The 22759-nt window shown below is 35.1% G+C and overlaps 1 protein-coding gene across 4 annotated transcripts in view; it reads left to right on the top strand.

Annotated features, from left to right (window-relative positions):
* The window catches only part of PSD3 (pleckstrin and Sec7 domain containing 3), a 594054-nt gene that overhangs the window by 280498 nt on the left and 290797 nt on the right, over positions 1 to 22759 (top strand). For all 4 annotated transcript variants that reach the window (XR_005371404.1, XM_038559855.1, XM_038559856.1 and 1 more), the window contains exon 9: positions 7988 to 8077. Coding sequence is in view for 3 of the 4 variants with exons in the window: in XM_038559855.1 (XP_038415783.1) it covers positions 7988 to 8077 (90 nt within the window). In the remaining variant the exon portion in view is untranslated. The remainder of the gene's footprint in view (positions 1 to 7987; positions 8078 to 22759) is intronic.

The raw sequence follows: 22759 nt of genomic DNA, 5'->3' as shown, positions 1-22759 counted from the left end.
AAACTGAAAGCAGTACAATAACAGTAGTAGTGTTTCATAAATTGACAGACCATTCAGGCAAAAAGATATAGAAGGAAACATCAGGCTTACATACCACATTAGACCCAGATGTATTTAATAACTATATACAGAACATTCCATCCAGAAGCAGCAGAATACACAAACTTCTCAAGTGTACATGGAATGTTCTCCAGGGTAGATCACATTTTGAGTCATAAAACAAGTCTTAGTAATTGAAGAAAATAAATCCTATCAAACATTTTTTTTCCAATCATAATGATAGGAAACTAGAAATTACAAGAAGATAATGAGTAAAAAACAACTCACAGAAACTTGGAGATTAGATAATAAGGCACTGAAAAACGAGGGTGAATCAAAACAGAAAGAAAAAACATCTAAAGAAACATGAAACAAATGTGACATATAAAAATTTATGGGATGCACAATCCCAAATCTGTAGCACACAACAAAAGTGGTTCTAGGAAGTTCATAGCAATATAGGCCTACCTCAAGAAAAACAAGGAAAAACTCAATCTAACTTTATACCTGAAAGAACTAAAGATAGAAGAGCAAAGCCCAAAATTGATAGGAAGAAGATCGTAAAGATCAGAGAGGAGATAGAGACCAAAAGAAAAGAAAATCCGTGAAACTAAGAACTAGTTCTTTGAAAACAGAAACAAAATCAAACTTTAAGCTAGACTGACCAAGAAAAAAAGGTAGAGGACTCAAATAAATAAAATAAGACATGAAAGAGAAGTTGCAACTGATATCACAAAAATACAAAGGATCATAAGAGCTACAGTGAACAATTGTATGCTAACAAGGTAGACAACCTAGAAGAAATGGATAAATTTGTAGAAACATACAATCTTCCAAGACTGAAAATGAAGAAATATAAATGTTAATAGACTTTTGCCAGGAAGTAGATTACAACAATAATCAGAAGCCTCTTAACAAATGAAAGTTCAGGATCAGATGGCTTCATTGGAAAATTCTATCAAACATTAAGAAGATTTAATATTCTTCTCAAATTCTTCCAGAAAATTGGAGAGGAAGGAACCTTTCCCAACACATTTTACGAGGCCAGCATTATCCTGATACCAAACCCAGGCAAGGACAACCAAAAAAGGGAAAATTATAGTCCAGAGTCCTTGGTGAACATAGAAGCAAAAATCTTCAACAAATTATTAGTAAGCTGATCCAGTAATATGCAAAAAGATCATACACCATCATCAGGTGGCATTTATTTGAGGGTTGCAAGGACAGTTTAACATCTGCAAATCAATCAACGTGATCTATTAACAAAATGTATGATAAAAATCATATGATCATCTCAGTAGACACCGAAAAAGCATTTGATAAAATTCAACATTCATTTATGAGAAAAACTAAAAGTGGATATAGAGGGAACATACCTAAACATAATAAGTATCACAATCCTAGAGCTAGCATCATACTCAAATGGTAGAGAGCCGAAAACTTCCTCTGAGAACAGGAATAAGACAGCATTGCCCACCCCTACCACTTTTATTCAACATAGTATTGGAAATCCTAGCTATAGCAGTGAGACAAGAAAAAGAAATAAAAGGCACCCAAATCAGAAAGGCAGAAGTCAAATTTTTCACAGATGACATGGTATTACATATAGAAAACCCTGAAAAATCCACCAAAAAACTGTTCAGTTAGAATTGATAAATGAGTTCAATAAAGTTGCAGGCCATAAAATCAATACATAGAAATCCATGACACAAATAAATGGAAAGATATTCCATGCTCATGGATTGGAAGAATTACTATTGTTAAAATATCCATACTACCCAAAATAATCTGTAGACTCAATACCAATCAAAATCTTAATGGCATACTTCACAGAACTTAAAATTTTCAAGTTTTGTAAAATTTATATGAAACCACAAAATATTCTGAATAGCCAAAATGATCATGAGAAAGAACAAAGCTGTAGATATCATGCTACTTGACTTCAAACCATAATAGAAAGCTGTAATAATTAAAAAGTATGTCATTGGTATAAAAATAGACTCATAGATCAGCAGAATGAAATGAGAGCCCCAAAATAAATCCATACATGGACAATTAAACTACAAAAAAGAAACCAAGAACATACAATGGAGAAAGGATAGTCTCTTCAATAAAGAGTGCAGAACAGCCACATCCAAGATAATGAAACTACACACACTATCTTATACCATACACAATAATTTACTCAAAATGAATTAAAGACTTGAATATAAGACCTGTAACCATAAAATTTGTAGAAGAAAACATAGACAGGAAACTCCTGGACATCAATCGTAGTGATGTCTTTTTGAATCTGACACCCAAAATGAGAAACAAAAGCAAAAATAAAATGGGGCTATATGAAACTAAAAAGCTTCTGAAAAGGAAAACCATCATCAGAACAAAAAGGCAATTTACTGAATGCGAGAATATATTTGTGAACCATATATCCAATAAGGGGTTAATATCCAAAATATATAAGGGACTCAACAAAAACCAAATAACCTCATTAAAGAATGGACAGACAATATGAATAGACATTTCTCCAGAGAAGACATACGGTTGGGCAAAAGTTCAGCATCACTGATTATTGGAAATGCAAATCAAAACCACAGTGAAATATCACGTTACACCTGTTAGAATGGCTATTATTGAAAGACAAGAAGTAAGTGTCTGATAGGGTGTAGGAGAAAGGGAACCCTCATACACTGTTAGGATTGTAAAGTGGTGTAGCCACTATGGAAAACATTATAAACATTATGGAAATTCCTCAAGAAATTAAGAATAGAGCTACCATATGACCCAGTTATTCTACTTCTGAACATATTTTTGAAGAATACAAAAACACTGAAAAAGATGCATGTCCCCCTTTTCTCATAGCCCAGATCTGGAAACAGGCTAAGTGTCCATCAATAGATGAATGGAAAAAGAAGATGTGATATATAATGCAATATTAGCCATAAAAAGAATGAAATCTTGCCACTTGAAACAACATGGATGGACCTTGAGTATATTATCCTAAGCAAAATAAGTCAGATGGGGAAAGACAAATACTGCGTGATTTCCCTCATATATGGAAAGAAAATAAATGAACAAACAAAACAAACTCATAGTTAGAGAAAATAGAGTAGTGAGTGGTTACCTAAGTGTAAGGGAACTGGGGAGTGGATAAAGTAGAGCATGGTGATGGTGGTAACTGTATGCTGATAGATGGTAACTGAACTTGTGATGATCATTTGGTAGTGTGTGCAGATGTCGTTATATATGAAGCTGTACACTTGAAAAATATACATACATTTATACATACATATATGTACCTATATAGGAAGTTTTCTATGATTCCACTTACATAAAATATCTAAAGCAGTAAATCCAGAGAAACAGAAAGAAAGTAGAATGATTGTTACCAGAGGCTCAGGAGATGGGGAAAGGGGAGTTGTCTTTTAATGGGTATAGAGTTTAAGATTTGCAAGTTGCAAAAGTTCTAGAAGTTTGTTTTACAACCATATGAATATACTTAACACTACTGCAATATACACTTAAGTATGCTTAAGATGGTCAATTTTTTTTTTTTTTTTGCTGTGTATTTTTTAGCCATAGTAAAGTGCAAAGGCAAAAACAACTTACAACAAAGGTACAAGAATCAAGACCGTATTAAACTGGCATCCAGTCATATGTCTAGGTCAATACAATAGAATTGAGAATTTATAAGTATACCCCTTATATTTACAGTCAGTTGAGTTTCAACAAGGATGCCAAGATTATTCAGTGCGAGAAAGAACAGCCTTTTTAACAAATGGTGCTGGGACAAGTGGATAGCCACATGGAAAAGAATGAACTCAGATTTGTATTTCCTACCCTGTACAAAAATTATTGCAATATGGATTAAATATCTAAATATAAAAACTAACCATATAACATTTTTAGAAAATATAGGAGTAAATCTTTCTGACTTTGGATTAGGCAATAATTTGTTACGTTTGACAATAAAAACACAAGCAGCAAAAGAAAAAAAACACATAAGTTGGATTTCATCAAGATGAAAACTTTTTGTGCTTCAGACAATACTATCAAGAAAAGATAGTACAGAATGGGAGAAAACATTTTCAAAGTATATATCTGATAAGGAGTTTTGTATCCAGAATATATAAATAACTCCTACAACTCAACAATAAAAGGCAAAAGACTCAAGAAAAGGGCAAAGGATTTGAGTAGGCATTCCTTCAAAGAATATATACAAATGGGGCAGCCCTGGTGACTCAGCAGTTTAGTGCCACCTTTGGCCCAGGTTGTGATCCTGGAGACGTGGGATCGAGTACCACGTCAGGTTCCCAGCATGGAGCCTGCTTCTCCCTTTGCCTGTGTCTCTGCATCTCTCTCTCTCTCTCTGTGCCTCTCATGAATAAATAAATAAAATCTTTTTTTTTAAAAAAAAAAGAATATATACAAATGGCCAATATGTGCATGAAAGGGCACTGAACATCATTAGTCATTAGGGAATTGCAAATTAGAACCACAAGATGGGAATTCATATCTATGAGACATGGCTAAAATAAAAAGGACATAAATGTTGGTATGGATGTCGAGAAATTGAAACTCACACCTCTAGTAGGGTGTAAACTGGTGTGGTCTGTTTAGAAAAAATTCTGACAGTTCCTCAAATGATTAAACAGTTACTGTACGACCTAGCAAACCCACTCGTGAGTTATATATATAGGAATGAAAACATATGTCTATACAAAAACTTAACAAAAATATTTATAGCAACATTATTCATAATAACCAAAATGTGAGACTAGTCCAAGAAGCCATCAATTCTGAATGGATAATTTGGTATATTCACACAATGGAATGTCATTTGGCAATAAAATGCTGAAATATAGATGTGACTTTAAAAGAATATGGTAGGGATCCCTGGGTGGCGCAGCGGTTTGGCGCCTGCCTTTGGCCCAGGGCGCAATCCTGGAGACCCGGGATCGAATCCCACATCAGGCTCCCGGTGCATGGAGCCTGCTTCTCCCTTGGCCTATGTCTCTGCCTCTCTCTCTCTCTCTCTCTCTCTCTCTGTGACTATCATGAATAAATAGAAATTAAAAAAATAAATAAATAAATAAATAAAAGAATATGGTAAATGAAAGAAGCCAGTCAAAAAAGGCCACATTTTATATGATTCCATTAATTTAGATGCAAATCCATGGGAATAAAAAGATTAGTGGTTGTTAGGAGATCGGTACTGGGATTGAGAGGAGAAATATGAGACTGACTGCTAATGGATATGGGGTGTCTTTTAGGGTGATGAAAATGTTCTGAATATAGATAGTAATGATGGCTGTACAACTCTATTAATATATTAAGAATTACTGAATTAAGAATTCTGGGGGCCCCTAGGTGGCTTAGTCAGTTGAGTAGTAGACTCTTGATTTCAGCTCAGGTCATGATCTCAAGGTTGTGGGATTGAGCCCCGAGGTGGGTTGCATGCTCAGTGCAGTCTGCTTGTCCCTCTCCCTCCCCATTTGCCCCAGCCCTGCCACTTTCCCTCTTGCTCTCTCAAGCAAGCAAATAAATAAATAAGTTACTGAATTGTATAACTCAAAAGAATAAATGTTATGTAGATTATATTTCAATAAAACTAGTATTTGTAAAAAATTATAGTGAGTGGACACTCCATCATATAAAAAAATCAACTATTTTATTTCACTTTTTTTTCTCCTAATAGTCATAATTGTCTACTTTTCTATAGTTTTTTTTTCTCATGTAATATGTTTTTATACTTGGGAGTCCTTTATTGATTATTATTTGCTACTTATTTGTAACAAAAACTGTATAAACTGAAATGAGAGTTTTGATATCTCACGAGTATAATACTACAATAGTTTAAATATAAATCATTCAAGAAATTTTTGTTATGAACAATACAAAATTGTTACAAAGGATAATGTTACAAATATTCGAATTCACCAGATCACATGTTAGAGAAAATTTTGATTTTTAAATGTTGGTTAAATCATGTCCTCTTTTGATTTTGAGAATTGGAAACTGACTGGCTTGGGAAAGAATTTATTATGTAGTCCTTATTTAGTCATTTTCTCAGGTCTTCATAACTTAACCAGAAAGACCTTGTCAAGTCATATCAAAATGACTTAATAGTCATTGTTACTTTTTACCTTGAAGTACCTTTTTTGATCTGATACACTTGATAAGGATTTGGAAGGTTGAAATAATTTTGTTTTTCAATATAAGGTTGAAATACTATGTTTTATTAAAGTTTCTGTGCTTTAAATAAATTTTCATCAGAACCTAGGGCTGCAGGTTTAATTTACTTAAATTATGGGAAGTATCTACCAAATAATTGGCAAAGCCAGTTTTCATTATTAAAGCATTCATCCAATCTTTCATGCCCTCTTCGCTGATGGAAGAGGCAAGGTTTTTAACAAAATTATTTAGCACTTTGACTACAATTAATTAGATGAGATTGGTTGATGATTTGTTTCATGTTATAAAGCAGAGAGCAGTTTTGAGAGGAGGAGTGGGAAGTGCTTACTTTTAAGGCATGTTGATGTATATGTTCCCAGGCAGATCTGTATTTTTGAAGTTAAGGTTTTGTATACATACTCTCTTAAAACTACCCATGGCTTTGAATCCTTTTTAAAGCCTTAATATTTTTCCTCAACTTGAAAATTAATGTTCCACCCCACTCTTAGTCTTTTCTGAAAAAGCCTCACAGAACATACTTTTATTTGTATGCATATTGTGTACAAGGATATTCATATGTTGGTACACTTCATTTCGCTTGGACCACATTTTGCCAGTGATCCCATGCTGGTGCATGTGTGTTCTACATCCCTCTCCTGCAGTCATGACAAACTTCTGTTGATGTTCATATTGAACCTCTGAATCCTTCATGACTGGAAGCTCTTACTAGTTTACTGAAGCTGGCATAGGAGTTTTATTAGTTTTCTCAGTCTAACATATTTGTATGTTCTCTTTCTTTGTAGTTTAGATTTCCTAGTGTTTTTCATTTTGTTTATTTATGTAGTCTTCTTTTGGTTAAACTTGTTCTAAAATCAACTTGGAAATGTGTTTGGAGACAATTTTCCATGGGTCTCCTGCATTTCGGTACATTTTGTGAACAGAAGCTTTGGTTGCCTTTGTTCTGGTCTATTTTTTCAAAATTGTTTCTCTAGTGATCAACTTTGGAAAATATAGTGACTTTAGAACAATAGGTAGGTTTGCTTATAGCCTTGGATGATAGGAGTTGGTTTCTTCCTTTAGAGCAAAAGCAATTGATAGACATGGTTACTGTCCATTAAAGATATTCAGATTCCCAAATTATAGGGCTCCTTTCCTTGTCACAACCCACTGTGTATGCATATCTGCTGACCATGTTCAGATTCTGTGAGAATTGGGACCCAGGAAACTGGAACAAGAAAATGCTGGTATCTTGGCTACTCCTATTGCTGTAATAAATTTCTGTGCCTCTGACTCAGGAATCTTACTTCATCTGCCAACATGTGAGATTGTGGTAGACTGTGTTAGCTTGAAAGTGGGCTAAAATCTCAGATCCTTCACAGTTCTTGACGATGTGTAGGAACTCTGATAGCCATTTATTTGCTTATTTCATAAATGGCTATCAGAGTTTAGCTCAGAAATGTCATTTTATACATATTTTTCATTAAAATGACCTTATTTGTATATGAACATAGCATAGATTTTTCAGGTGTTTTCTTAGGTTAAAATAAAGGTTTGGATAATTTGTTATTTATATTTAATGACTTTTGAAAGCATAATGTTATCTGTTTCTTATGCATATAAGTTTATACTATATGTATGTGTGGATATATATGCACATATACAGGTCATGTGTATTCATTTATGTTTTGAAAAATCCAGTCTTGCTTTGCTTAATTATATGGTTTTAAGGATTCCATGTATGTGTGTCATTAGAATGTATCATTTGCCTCTATTCCAGAATATTGGAAAGAAGATGACCTGCCAAGAGTTCATTGCAAACCTCCAAGGGGTAAATGAGGGTGGTGATTTCTCCAAGGATCTACTAAAAGTGAGCAATGAAATATTTGTTTTTAAAGATATGCTTATATTTATCTTTTCTGCTTATTTTTTAATCTAAAATAAACAGACCAAGGATCACTTAAGCATTTTGGTTTTGGTTTTTGGTTTTGTTGATGATATTTCTATTGGACCTCTAATGTGTCAGTCTGCAAGTACCCTTCAATGAATAATGCTAAAAGTTCACACTGTAATTAATAGTGATTCAAATAATGGGTAGTTTTTATTTTATTTGTAAACATACTGCCAGAACTTGAGAAAGATCACAAAGGTTTATTTACTATGGAAACAAAAAAGCATTTACATTCTATAATGGAAGCTGTATTCAGTTCCTAGTTACAGAGCCACTTAGGTTGTCTCTGGAAATCTGAGTAATGGTAGAACGTCCGAATTATTTGTAGTCAGCTTCATTATTGGTAACAATCAGCATGTTGTTCCCATCAGATTATTTTCAAGGAGGCAAAAAAATCAGCTTTACAATTCATAACATTCTACAGCAGTATAATGAGATGATATTCATTTCTTAAAGTGAATACAAAATAGTGATTGATAATGGTTGTATTTTAGAAGTTCAGTATAAGATGTGTATGTTGACAATGTGAGCTTTACAGATTTGTTTGATTCTAGCCTTTTTAAAATCTTTGTACATGTGTAGATTTCTTTGGCAATTCCTTTGAATTTTCTAAGGGTGACACGTGAATCATGGTATGATCTGGAAAAAATACCAGTTGAAAATAAGTCCTTTATTATGTTTTATGATATTTTTTAAATCATATAAAATATAGAGTGTTCTGTATTTTGAAAGACATATATATATGGAAAGTGAAAAAAGGCACAAGAATATGGTATTATGAGATTCTCTTTATTGACTTTAATTGCAGCTCATTAAAAAATTACACTATGGAAAAAGCAGGAAGAAAAGTAGCTTCAGGTTACTATATAAAGAAGGTATTTTTTAAATTGTTTCTTTAAAGGACAAATGCTGCCATTGCTGAAGCTATGGTTCTGAGTGAGAAACGGTATTGGATTGTGACATAATAAATATATTCTTTATATCCATTGAAGATGTACTATAGACACATGTTAATAAGCCTTTTTTCAGCTTAGTGGTATTAACCTGGAAAATAATGCAGTCTTTCTAAGATAAGGATTGGTGAGGCTTTTACCAAGTTATGTCAGAAATGGAAATTGGCAGGAAAAATTTTCATAGTGAAGCTTTTAGATTCTATTGGTAGGCTTGTGGTAACCTGCATGACTGTGGATGAATTATTGGGCAGGTTTAGAGCATGTTTGATGAGCTGTCTGAAACCAAATATAGTTAACATACAGTCCAGTGGCTGCCATTCACCTTGGGTAAACATATGTTCTTTGATTGACTCTGCCGAGAATTTTCTGGATGATTGTTACAGTTGTCCATTGAGATCATGTTTATAAACCTCAGGGGGGAAAATATTTATTAAACTCTTTTATTTACTGTAGGAAGATGACAGTGAAATGACACTGAAAAATGACAGTGGTTTTTTGCATGGAAACTGTCAAGTAAAATACCGATTCCCTTTCATAGCAAAGACTCCAGCCACTCACCCACCTGAGATGGGGGAGTGTTCCATTTCAGTAAGAATCTGGATTTTACTGCAGATTCCATCTAGAAAAGGTTTTCTTCAAACCATTTTTGTTTCATTTCTCTTTCCCATGTGGCTGTTCTTTTTTCCTTTCCTGCCCTCTGGCTCTTCCCTCCTCCTCTTTTCCCTCCCTTACTCCTCTGGTTCTGTTTCTGCTTTTTCCTTTCTCTTGTGCTCTTCTTTTTGTCTTTCTTCTTTTTCCTCTTCTCTCTCTCAAACTCTCTCCCTCACTCTCTTTCTCAATGGCTGTTTCTTGATTCTCTTCGGGGATAAATTACTAAGTGGAATGTTGATTTGAACTATTGTGGAAAATGACACATCACACAGATAAACACAAAATGTTTGATATTACATTACAGATTCTGAGTAACCTAACCCCTCTCAGTCTTCTTCTACCCTCTCTCCAACTTGAAAATTGCAGGCATGTACAATCAGTTTATGAGGTGAGATGCCTAGAGTTACATGGATTAAACTGAGGCTTTCATTGCTACATATAGATCCTATTACTTTTAGGTTTCTTTGGATCAAAAGTAACATTTGGATCTGTGTCTATTCAGATTTCTTTGGACTGGCAGTAATATTTCACTTAATGTCTATTGTCAGTGTGGTTGGGTCATAGGAAATACTTAGTGAAGGCCCTTTGCTTTCATTGGGTATTGTAGATTTGGAAAACATGCTGGAACTAATTGGGCACCTTTCCTCACAAATCACTAAGAAAGATGGGTGGTTCTTTTTCCCTTAAAATGAACAGTTATTCCATATTAAAATTAAAATATAAACTGATTCTACTTGTTCTCAACAGAAATGGTTATCAAAAAAGATAAACTTTAATGTATTTAAAAGTATGAAAGATGAGAAATTTTTTTCAAGCCTTCACTTTGGAGACTTCAGTTATTTAATATTTTGCTTTAATTTTGCCTTAGACTTTGTGAAAGGGATAGATGCTACTTTGTGCTTTTTTAAATAATTTTCAGTTCCACTGCAGTGTCCCTTTTGACCTGATGACCTAAGAGATAAATGAGTGCTTAGTGCAAATAAGAATGTTTCTCCCACAAGTTGCTTTGAGTATACATTCTAGATGCCTATATTGTAAAGTAGAATTAGTTGAATACTAAAAAGACAACCAGTTACAGAATATTATTTAGGTTCTTTAAAGCTGTCATCTGGCTGGGAGGATGTGATGTTTGAGAGAGGCCTTTGAAACATAGGTACCATTGTAATAGTAGACTTATTTTGTTTTTTAGTTAGATTATTATTGTATTTCATTTCCCACCTTTCCCACCCATAAACATTAATGATCTCTGTCATAAGTACCTTTCTCTATTATTTCACCAAACCAGGATAGCAATTCATTTAACGAAATATGCCAAACAATCTGGCGTGTTTTATGGCTTGCATAGGGACTGCCCATCGCACTACTTGGATGTGGTTTGTGCTTAAACATCCTGGAGGGACGATGTGGAAGAGAAGGGGGAAGGGAGGCTCTGCTTTGAGTTCTGATAGACTCAATAAGACATTCCTAAGATTTTATAATAAGTAATAAAACTCTTACATACACGAATAGAGAAGGATGAAAATGTAAATGTGGGCCAGCTCTGGGTTGGAGACTGAACTTTTTGAGAGACACTGTAGTGTGGTGATTATGACTATGACTTGGAAGCTATTCTGACTGGGTTCTAATCCCAGTTCCCCTCTCTTATTAGTTTAGGGATTGTAAGCAAATTCACTGAAACTTTGTCTCTTGATTTCCTCATCTGCGAAATGGGTGATTTTATTAGTACCCACCTCATCAGTTTTAATAATTGAATGAATTAACACATAAAGCCTTTAGAGTTCTAGCATGTAATAAATGCTGTATGTGTTAGCTGTCATAGCTTTTTATTTTTAATATTATTTTATTCTTAACCTAGCTTGAAGTGGACTGGAAAGGGCCTGCATCCCTTTAGGGTTTGGATCTTAGGTGTTTTACAAGTACTAGGCCACGTGGGATTAGCATTAATTCACAAGACCTCTGTTACCCATCCTTTTTTAGCCTAAGCATACACATTCTCTTGCTCTTTTAAATGGGCCATCTGTGACCTTGACCTTGAATATTTCCTCTTTCTGTGGTAAGATTTTTAACCCTTATCATTTATAGCTTCCTTTCTTTCCGGAGACTTGTTGATTCCAAAGAATGGCCATCAAAATTTTCTGCAGGATACATTTGTTCCGTAAAGTCTGTCTTATCATCGTGGAGGCACCTGAAAATGAACCTTGGTTAGCAATATGTTTTCCTTGCCTTTTTACCTTGTTAACAATAAGCGATTTCTCCTAGATCTTATCCCTCTTGCCACACTTTTATATGTGATATTTGGTTTGGATCTTTGAAGTTGCAAGATTGGAGGTCCTGAGCTTTCTTACCTAGGACTATTTGGAGAAAATATAAGAGAGCAGTTGGACATCTAGCAACCTTTCTTTTTTCCCCAGTATTTTTCACCACTTCAAATAATTCACATCTCCATTAATATCCCAGGATTATTTGGGATCATCAAAGGGGACAGGAACTAATTTGCTTCCTCAAAGGTTCATCAGGATTCCAGGACCAGTTTAAGTTTGGTCTTAAACTGTTCTGTAAGTTTTATATCTTCTGAGTTTCCTATAAATCTCTATTCTTGGTTTTAACAGAAGAGCTACATTTTTATCTTCATTCTGCTTTCCATTTCTAACCCTGGCAGTTGATAATCCTTCATTTCTCATTACATATAGGGGGAAACACAGGAACTTTGGGAGATGGCCACCAGTTATAGTATATTTAGAGGGAAAGTAGCCATTTCAAAATATATTTACATGAAAGCATGAAAGAAGCAATGGGAAATAAGGCAAAAAGAGCCGAAGAAAAGTGTCATGTAAACATATAGGATGGAAGGTAAGTTATTGTCTGCATAATTTTATTTTGGGGAGATTCAGATTCAAGATTCAAGATTTTGGCAATGAAACATGAAACCCTGGTTGTTTTCTAACTCAACTTTCTTATTGCCACCTACCATGTGATACTCAAGTAACATTCTTAATATTTTTATCCTTGTCATAGTTAGGTCTTTAAGTTTCTTTTTTCTTGAGCAGCAGTTGAATTCAATAGGTGCCAAAGGAAATTAGAAAAAAATTATCTAAAAAAATGTCTTAAGAACTTTTATACCATCTTAATGATGAGAGAGTAGAAACAACAAACCACCCACAACTTTCAAAATGATTCTAATACAACTAAAAAAAACTGAATACATTTTGCAGAGGTTTTGAAACATAACTCCTTTTAAATCTGCTTATGTACACAAATAGCTTTAATAATAGCTCTGGTTACAAGGCAGTGTCACTGGAAATAAAAAAAAAGCAAGGTAAATAAATCTTGCTTGGGCAAGTCAATAACATGCCATCCTTTCAGGCTCCTGGTTATGATTAGATGTTTGACTTTAGAATATCTGAAATTTTAATTTTGGGGGTAGAAATTACTTGCATGTTGAGAATTTATTAACATTATATTAACTTGCATTCCAGTGAGGGAAAACCAAAAGTTTTCACTCTCTCAGGGATGTAGTTACTGGTGAAAAGTGTTTGAGAGAGAAAGAGAGAGAGAGAGAGAGAGAGTGTGTGTGTGTGTGTGTGTGAAGATTGCAGGGTAGGGGGGAGTGGCAATTAAATTAAATTGACAGAATGTTAATCAGTATGCCTGGCTTAGTGGGATTTATATGCATCATTCCATTAAGTGGAATGGTAAATAACATAGTGAATTAAAAGGTTACATACTGTATTGCTCAGAATCCCAATGAAAGTTCTTATTCAGATGTGCTTGTTTTCCTTTAGCTTTCACTAAAGACAGAATTTCTGTGAGCTTTTTTTATAAGAAATTTCTAAGAATATATAAGCTGCTATATATAATCCTTAACATAGGTAGTTGGCTGAAAGCATTATGTTCGGGCAGCCCGGGTGACTCAGCGGTTTAGCGCTGCCTTCAGCCCAGGGCGTGATCCTGGAGACCTGGGATCGAGTCCCGCGTCGGGCTCCCTGCATGGAGCCTGCTAGTTCCTCTGCCTGTGTCTCTGCCTCTCTCCTTCTCTCTCTCTGTCTCAAACAAATAATAAATAAAATATTTTTTTAAAAAAAGAAAGAAAGCATTATGTTTTATTGTAAATGCAGTTTTCCTATTTGGTATTATTAGGGAAAAATAATTTGTGAAAATGATGGAGAAATTAGCCAGAAGGGTATCATTTAAACAGATATACTTAAAAGGTCAGCAAAAAAAAAAAAAAGAGTTAATTTTTTTTCAAGTTTTTAAAGTCCAGTTAACATACAACTTAATACTAGTTGCAGGTGTAGAGTCCAGTGATTCATCACTTACATGCAACACCCAAACTTATCACAAGTACCTCCTTTTTTTTTTTTAATTTTATTTATTTATTTGAGAGACAGACAGAGAGACAGAGACAGAGACACAAGCAGGCTCCACGCAAGGAGCCTGTTGTGGGACTGGATCCTGGGACTCCAGGATCACACCCTGGGCCGAAGGCAGGCGCTAAACCGCTGAGCCACCCAGGGATCCCCCACAAGTGCGCTCCTTAATACCCATCAGCCTTTTAATCCATTCACCTGCCCACCTCCCCTCCAGTAATGCTTTGTTCTCTAAAAGTTAAGAGTCTGTTTTCTGGTTTGCCTCTCTTCCTCTTACCACATGTTCATCTGTTTTGTTTCTTAAGTTCCACATATGAGTGAAATTATATAGTATTTGTCTTTCTTTGACTGACTTATTTAGCTTAGCGTAAGATGCTCTAGATCTATGCACATGGTTGCAAATGATAAGATTTCATTTTTTGATGGCTAAGTAATATTCTGTTGCATGTGTAAGTATATATATATAATATTTGACCACATCTATATCCATTCATCAGTCGATGCACATTTCGGCTCTTTCCATAATTTGGCTATTGTCGATAATGCAGCAATGAACATCGGGGTGCATGTATCCCTTCAAATCAGTATTTTTGTATCCCTTGTGTAAATACCTGGTAGTGCAATTGGTGGACTGTAAGGTATTCTGTTTTGAACTTTTTGAGGAACCTCCACACTGTTTTCCAGAGTGGCTGCACTAGTTTGCATTCCCACCAACAGTGCAAGAGGATTCCCCTTTCTCTGCATCCTTGCCAACACCTGTTTCCTGTTTTGTTAATTTTAGCCATTCTGACAGGTGTGAGGAGGTAGCTCATTGTAGTTTTGATTTGTATTTCCCTGATGCTGAGTGATGTGTCTGTTAGCCATCTATAAGTTGGCTCTGGAAAAGTGTCTGTCCATGTCTTCTGTCCATTTTTTAACTGGATTATTTGTTTTTTTGGATATTGAGTTTGATAAGTTCTTTATATATTTTGGATACCAACCCTTTATCGTATATGTCATTTGTAAATATCTTCTCCCATTCCGTAGACTGCCTTTGAGTTTTTTTGTTGTTGTTGTTCCTTCACTGTGCAGAAGCTTTGTATCTTGATGAAGTCCTATCCCAGTAGTTTATTTTTGCTTTTGTTTCCCTTACCTCAGGAGACATATCTAGTAAGAAGCTGCTATAGCCAATGTCAAAGAGGTTATTGCCTGTGTTCTTTTGGATTTTGATGGTTTCCTCTCTCACATTTAGGTCTTTCATCCATTGTGAATTCCTTTTTGTGTAAGGTGGTCCAGTTTCATTCTTCTGTATATTGCTGTCCAGTTTTCCTAACACTATTTGTTGAAGAAACTGTCCTTTTTTTTCCATTGGATCTTCTTTCCTGCTTTGTCAATGTTAGTTGGCCATATAGTTGTGGGTTCATTTCTGGGTTTTCTATTCTGTTCCATTAATCTTTTTGCTTATTTTTTATGCCAGTACCATAGTGTCTTGATCACTACACCTTTGTAATAAAACTTGAAGTTCAGAATTGTGATGCCTTCCACTTTGCTTTACTTTTTAGAGATTGCTTTGACTCTTTGGGGTGAAAAATACATTTTAAATAAAGATTAATCTGTCTTATTGGACAAGGAAGAAATATGATTAGGAAATATCCTGTGAAGGTTGATAACCATTAGGCTTTTCAATCAGTTACAGTTGTATTTAAGGGTAAACAAACAAAAATCAGTCAGCAGTTAGACTTAGAGATCAGTGATTTTTCTGTGATCTCAATCCCTGAAAAGGACCTGCTTCACACAGTGTGACATGAAGGAAGAGCTGTAAGAATTCTTCTTAAAAAAAGAGCAAATCCAGGCCACTTCACTCCCAGGCTTCTATCTAATTTAACCCTTTCAGCCAGGGAGAGGGTTGAAAATTTAACACCTAAAATTGCCCTTCTTTTCTTTTAGCCCAAAACTGACCTTAAGCAACATCCCGCACTCCCCCTTGCACACATCACTTTTGCTTTCATCTTCTCTTCAAATATTATCACTGAAGACAAAAATCTAAGATCGGATTTTGTTAATGTCAGTACTCTGGTTGTGATATTATACTGTGGTTTTGCAAATGTTACCATTGGAGAGAACTGGGTAAAAGGTATAAGAAATCTATTATTTCTAACAACTATATGCAGATCTGAAATTATCTCAATAAAACTTTCATGAAGAAAAGGCTCACTTAAAAAAAAAAATAAGGCAAATGAGGCTGTTCTCTCCACTCAGCCAGAGATTTAGGAATCATATAAAAATCAGCTTAATGAAATTTTACCACTCTTGGCTCTTGCTTTTAAAATACCAAATATCAGGACACCTGCGTGGCCCAGCGGTTGAGCATCTGCCTTTGGCTCGGGCATGATCCTGGGGTCCAGGATCAAGTTTCATGTCTCTGCCTCTCTCTCTGTTTGTCACTCATGAATAAATAAATAAAATCTTAAAAAAAAATAACAAATATCAGGGTGCCTGGGTGGCTCAGTGGTTGAGTGGGTGGCTCAGTGGATGAACATCTGTGTTTGGCTCAGGTGGTGATCCCAGGGTCCTGGGATCGAGTCCCTCATCAGGCTCCCTGTAGGGAGTCTGCTGTTCCTTCTGCCTACGTCTCGGCCTCTCTGTGTCTCTCATGAATAAATAAATAAAATATTTTAAAAATAAAAAAATAAAAATAAATTACCAAATATCAACAGGATAGGTATAACTGTGTAGCAGCATTAGAAACAATGGCATATTAAGAAAAAGGCAATGGGAATTATTTTGAAGAGTTGAAAGCTGGAAAGTCATGTAAATCTACCTTTATGATTACTCCAGAGAGTGTAGAGATTTTTTGAGAAGATGTGGAAATAGAAATGGAAAAGATGATAAAGAAATGATCTGCCCATGAGAGAAGGAATAGTGATGTGGAGAGGGGTAATTGACAGTATTGAGAAAAATATACTATTTTATTATTTCAAGTTTATCATTAGAGTTTCTCTTGCTAAATTGTTACCCTGAATTGCCTATCTGCCACCTCTTATATCACCTGCATTCTAATCTGCGTGGAATGGAAGAGCAATAAAAGGTAGAACAACCATAATTTTTTTTCTGAGTTAATGTTTGACCTATTAGGCTGAATGTCATGGTAGGCTTTGTGGCCATTTGAAGTGAATAGTATCAGATCTGGAAAGCAAGCCCAATATTTTACCTGATTAACTTTTTTCAGTTTCCTCATGTATAACATGGATAATACTACTTTCCTCCAGGAGTCATTTTGAGGATTAAGTAAGATGATGTGTGTTCAGTGGCTAGCATTATGTGATCTAAAATGCATTCAAATGTTCATAAATGTTAGCTTCCTTGTTTTTTCTACTACTATAGTTTTTGTGACTGGGTTGTGGAGGTCACTGGCTCAGAGCCTGTCTTAGCTGCCAATGACTGATGATGGACCCTCGGTGTTATTTCAACTCTTTGTGCCTTAGTTTCTTCTTTGTAAAATAAGATATTTGGGCTGTGCCCATAATCTGTTTGGTCTCCTTTAGCCCATCATGTCTAAGGCCTACTCCTGTTCTGTCACCACCACTTGCCACCCGGACCTGAACTTCTTGCTCTGGTCTTCTGTTGTGCTCATATTTTTTGATCTAAATATTCCATGGCAGATACATTGGAAAAATCTTACAAATAATCTTTAAGGTACCTTTCAATCTAAATATTGGAAGCATTCTGAACATCATTTTCCTCTTTGTAAACTCAAATCATATCAAGTTTTATCCTTCATATTGCATTTATTGGTTTAGACAAACAAGTGTGTACCTAATAGTGAAAGTTCAGAGTTAAATCCAGGAAAATCACTTTTGTTGTAGCAGCATTCTCAAAGGCTTAGTCCTAAAGAATTACATGAGAGGAAGAAACAGGCTGCAGTCAGAAAAAAGTCTGAACTTTTTATAAATGAAAAGCTTGAAGTGGATTCTCAAAAATACTTGATCTGAGTTATATTCGGAGTATGTAGTTGAAAATAGGAACTTATGGGTGGTATTTAAGTGTAGCTAAAAAAAGAGCATCTACTGTTGCCTAGAGTAGGTGAGTTCTCTTAGAGAGAAGGTCATGGAAACCTGGTAGCAACAGTATCTATGGAGGAAAAGGGCTTGGATACTTATCCTGGTATAAGCAGGATAGCTTTTAAAGAGAAAAGCTATGTTAGCAAGCTTTTTCAGAGAAAAGCTCTAAAGGTTCTTGTTTAAAATAAAGATTACTGCTTTTTTTCAGTAAAATGAATCAAGCTGAGTTGTGATGAAAGGTTCGTGGTGTGTTTCTCCTTCTGCTTTCCCCATGGAGATCTAGAAACATGCTTTGCTGTCAGTCCTGTGCTCGTCACGGACTGAATAATGATGCTGCTTTTTCATATGGTTCAGACCTTGAATGAAACATGGTAACTGTAATGAGGATAATACTTTGAAGTAGCTGAAAATCCACAAATCACGTTCATGCTTAAAAAAAAAAAATTACCAAAAAAAAAAAAAATTACCAAGGGACACCTGGGTGTCTCAGTGGTTGAGCAGAATCTGCCTTTGGCTCTGTTCGTGATCCTGGAGTCCTGGGGTCAAGTCCTGCATCGGGATCCCCACAGGGAGCCTGCTTCTCCCTCTGCCTGTGTCTCTTCCTCTCTCTCTGTGTCTCTTATAAATTAATAAATAAAATCTTTTTTTAAAAATCTACCAAAAAGAAGTCTGGTAGAACATTTTGGCAGAACAGATGCTACTTAAAGAGTACGAACAGATTTTTTAACCAAAAAAAAAAAAAAAAAAAGGAAAAAAGAAAGGAAAGAAGTTTGAGTAGCAAGATAGTAATCATTATGGGTATTTTAATGGAATATTAATGATTCCCACAGAGATTCTATTTTTAATTTGATCATGAAGGAGTGCTACAGAATTTCATATTCAGATGTCTCTATGGAAGTTAAATTGTATGTTTGGAGATTTTTTAAAACATCATAGCATAATCTGTCCAGGTTGCTGCTCCTTTCACTCAAGTATGAACATATGATATTAGTATGAATGTCATGAGTCACACTGTGAATTTAAACCATTGTCCTTTTGCTTATGATACACCACATGGGGATGGGTTCCTTAGGAGTGATGTGCTTTTTTTTTTTTTAAACAGGTCTGCAATCAAATGTAAATGAATTGTCAGCAAATACGTATTCTAAGTACAATGCTTACCTATCCATTAAGGATACAATGAAACAAATTTTAATAGAAAGGCATTTTTAGCTGTACAATAAAAATGCCATAAACAATTTTTGTGGTTGTATTGATGTTTTACTCATGTAAAGGTCAATTGTCTGAAAAAGACTCAGAAAATTGAAAACACAAAGTTAAAATAAGACCTCTAAACAGCCAGAAGAAATGAGTGTTACAGTGTCTGTGTAACAGACCTTAATATTTTACTCAGGCCCGCATTTGTGGCCTATTTTGAATAAAAACCACAATTTTTACTTCAAAATTTTCATCCTTATCTCCCTTCCTTGGTGTATCCTAAGCAAATGGACATGCAGACACAGGTGGATACTTGATACACAAACGACTGCTTCAGTCTATGAGCTGGCTGGGGCACTTGCCAATCTCAACCAGCTCTTTACTGACAAAGTAATAGCCATATCCAATTAGTTTTTCATAAACATACTTCATAAAACACAAGTATTTAGGTCTTCATTTAAATTTTTTATTTGAAAATTTAACTTAATTTTGTTATTTTCCCAGTTAGCCATGAATTGGAAGGATGAAGCTGGAGTGAGTGCTGTTAGCTCTATGGACCTTAGCAAGAAGTGATGTGATAATGAGGTGACAAGGAAATGAAACCGTAAAAAGCTCTGGGTCTCCAAATGGAACAGCTGGAGTTGTTTTGACAAAGGATAGGAAATCTATGTAGTCAAGTAACTTCTCAGAGAAGTTATATTTAATTACATTATTTTATATTATATGGCACATCAAAGAAATGGTTCTATTTAATGAGTTGTCAAAAATGTTGCATTAAACTTTAGTTTAAGGAGACAGTGTGAAATAGATTTGGAAAGATTGCCAACAAAACTATTTTATAAAGATTTTGGTATTTAAAGAAATTAGCTGACATCAGAAAATCCAGTATTGTAGAATAATTCATTTCTCTACTCATTTATGAACTCCATTCCCTGTCAATGTTGGATTTTTTGTTGTTAATTTAAAGCTTTTTATTTTAGTAATTGTAACATTTACCCTTCCCTCAGACTTGTCATAGATTGAAGTATAGTTATTGTGCTGTAATGCTGCTTTTTCAGAAAAAAACATGAAATAGCATTTTCCCACACTTCACAAGGAAGTGTTTCTAGTATGATGTAGGTACACAGCTTTACTGTTGACCAGTAGACATTCCTGCACTTCTCCCTCATCATCTCAGCTACCTGTTGAAAATTCTGATGGTTTCATGTAAATGAATTACTATGTTCATTTCAATACACTGCCATTTAAAGAACACCATTAAGGGAAGTCAGTACTTAATCCTAGGCAAGTCATTTTACCTGGTGGTTACTTAATTCTAGAAGCAATCAAAAGCAATTATTCCTTAAGAATGCAACATAGATAAATTTTGTTTTGACTTCTTTTTCTTTTGTTTTCTTTCACTTGTAGAAACATAAATCAAAGACGAATCTGTGTACCTAAAATATTACCTTGAAGGGTTGTTTGCATTTCAGGTTGTCATATGTTGTAGACTTCACCAAAGAAAGGCATATTTGAAAAGAGTTATGGATTTTGAGAGTATCTGAATTTTTATTAGATGATATGGCTTGTTGCTTGTGTATGACCTCCTTGGCCCTTTTTTAAAAAATTGAGTATAGTTGACACACAATGTTACATTAATTTCAAGCGTACAGTTTAGTGATTTGACAAGATTATGTGTTGTGGTATGTTCACCACAAGTATATCTATCATCTGACCCATTATGTTGGTATTATAATATTCTGGACTGTATTCCTTATGTTCTGCTTTTTATTCCTGTGGCTTGCTTATTCCTCTCCCTCTCACCCATTTTGCCCAACCCTGCACCCTTCTCCTCTCTGGCATCCATCAGTTAGTTTTCTGTATTTATAGTTCTGATTCTTTTTGTTTATGTATTCATTTTTTAATTTTAATTCCAGTGTAGTTATCGTACAGTGTTATATTAGTTCGGGTGTATAATATAGTGATTCAGCAGTTCTGTATATTACTCAGTGCTCATCAAGATAAATGTATTCTTAATGCTCTTCACCTAACTCACCCATCCCATCCCCTCTCCTTCCCTCTGGTAACCATCTGAATATTCTGTATAGTTAAGAATCTGTTTTTTTATTTGTCTCCGCCCCCCACTTTGTTCATTCGTTTTGTTTCTTAAATTCCACACGAGTGAAATCATTCCACACGAGTGAAATCATATCACACGAGTGATAAACGAGTGTTTATCTTTCTCTTCCTGGCTTATTTCATTTAGCATAATACTTTCTAGGTCCATATTGTATCAAATGGTATGCTGTCATTTTTATGGCTGTGTAATATTCCAGTGTGTGTGTGTGACATATTCTTTATTCATTTCCCTGACCCTATTCTTTTTTTTTTTAATTTTATTTAAATTCAATGTAGTTAACATATAGCATATTATGAGTTTCAGGGGTAGAATTTAGTGATTCATCAGTTGCATATAACACCCAGTGCTCATTATATCAAGTGTCCTCCTTAATGCCCATCACCCATCTAGACCATCCCGCTACCCACCTCCCCTCCAGTGACTCTCAGTTTATTCCAAATAGTTGAGTCTCTTCTGGTTTGCCTCTCTCTGTGTCTTTTTTTTTTTTTTAAGATTTTATTTATTTATTCATGAGAGACACAGAGAGAGAGAGGGATGCAAAGACATAGGCAGAGAGAGAAGCAGGCTCCATGCAGGGAGCCCAATGTGGGACTTGATCCCGGAACTCCAGGATCATGCCCCAGGCCGAAAGCAGGCACTAAACCTCTGAGCCACCCAGTCATCCCTCTCTGTTTTTATCTTATTTCTATTTTTTCTTCCCCTCCCCTGTGTTCATCTGTTTCGTTTCCTAAACCCCACTTATGAGTGAAATCTTATCTATTCATCTGTTGGCATCTGGGCTCTTTCCATAGTTTGGCTATTGTGGACATTACTGCTATAAACACTGGGGTGCAAGTGCCCCTTCGAATCACTGTGTGTGTGTATCCTTTGGATAAATATCCAATAGTTAAATTGCTGGATCATAAGGTAGTTCTATATTTAACTTTTTTGGGGAACCTCTGTATTTTCAGGAGTGGCTACACCAGCTTGCATTCCCACCAACAGTGTAAGAGGGTTCCCCTTTCTCCACATCCTTGCCAACATCTATTGTTTCCTGAATTGTTTTATCCATTCTGACAGGTGTGAGGTGGTATCTAATTGTGGTTTGCAATTGTATTTCCCTGATGCCAAGTGATGTTGAGCATTTTTTCATGTGTCTGTTGGCCATTTGTTTGTCTTTTTTGGGAAAATGTCTGTTCATATCTTCTGCCCATTTCTTGACTGGACTTTTTGGGTATTGAGTTTGACAAGTTTTTTATAGATCTTGGATACTAGCCCTTTATCTGATATGTCAT

The sequence above is a fragment of the Canis lupus genome, chromosome 16, assembly GCF_011100685.1.
Source record: "Canis lupus familiaris isolate Mischka breed German Shepherd chromosome 16, alternate assembly UU_Cfam_GSD_1.0, whole genome shotgun sequence".
NCBI lineage: Eukaryota > Metazoa > Chordata > Mammalia > Carnivora > Canidae > Canis > Canis lupus.
This window is presented reverse-complemented; position numbering and strand designations above follow the sequence as displayed.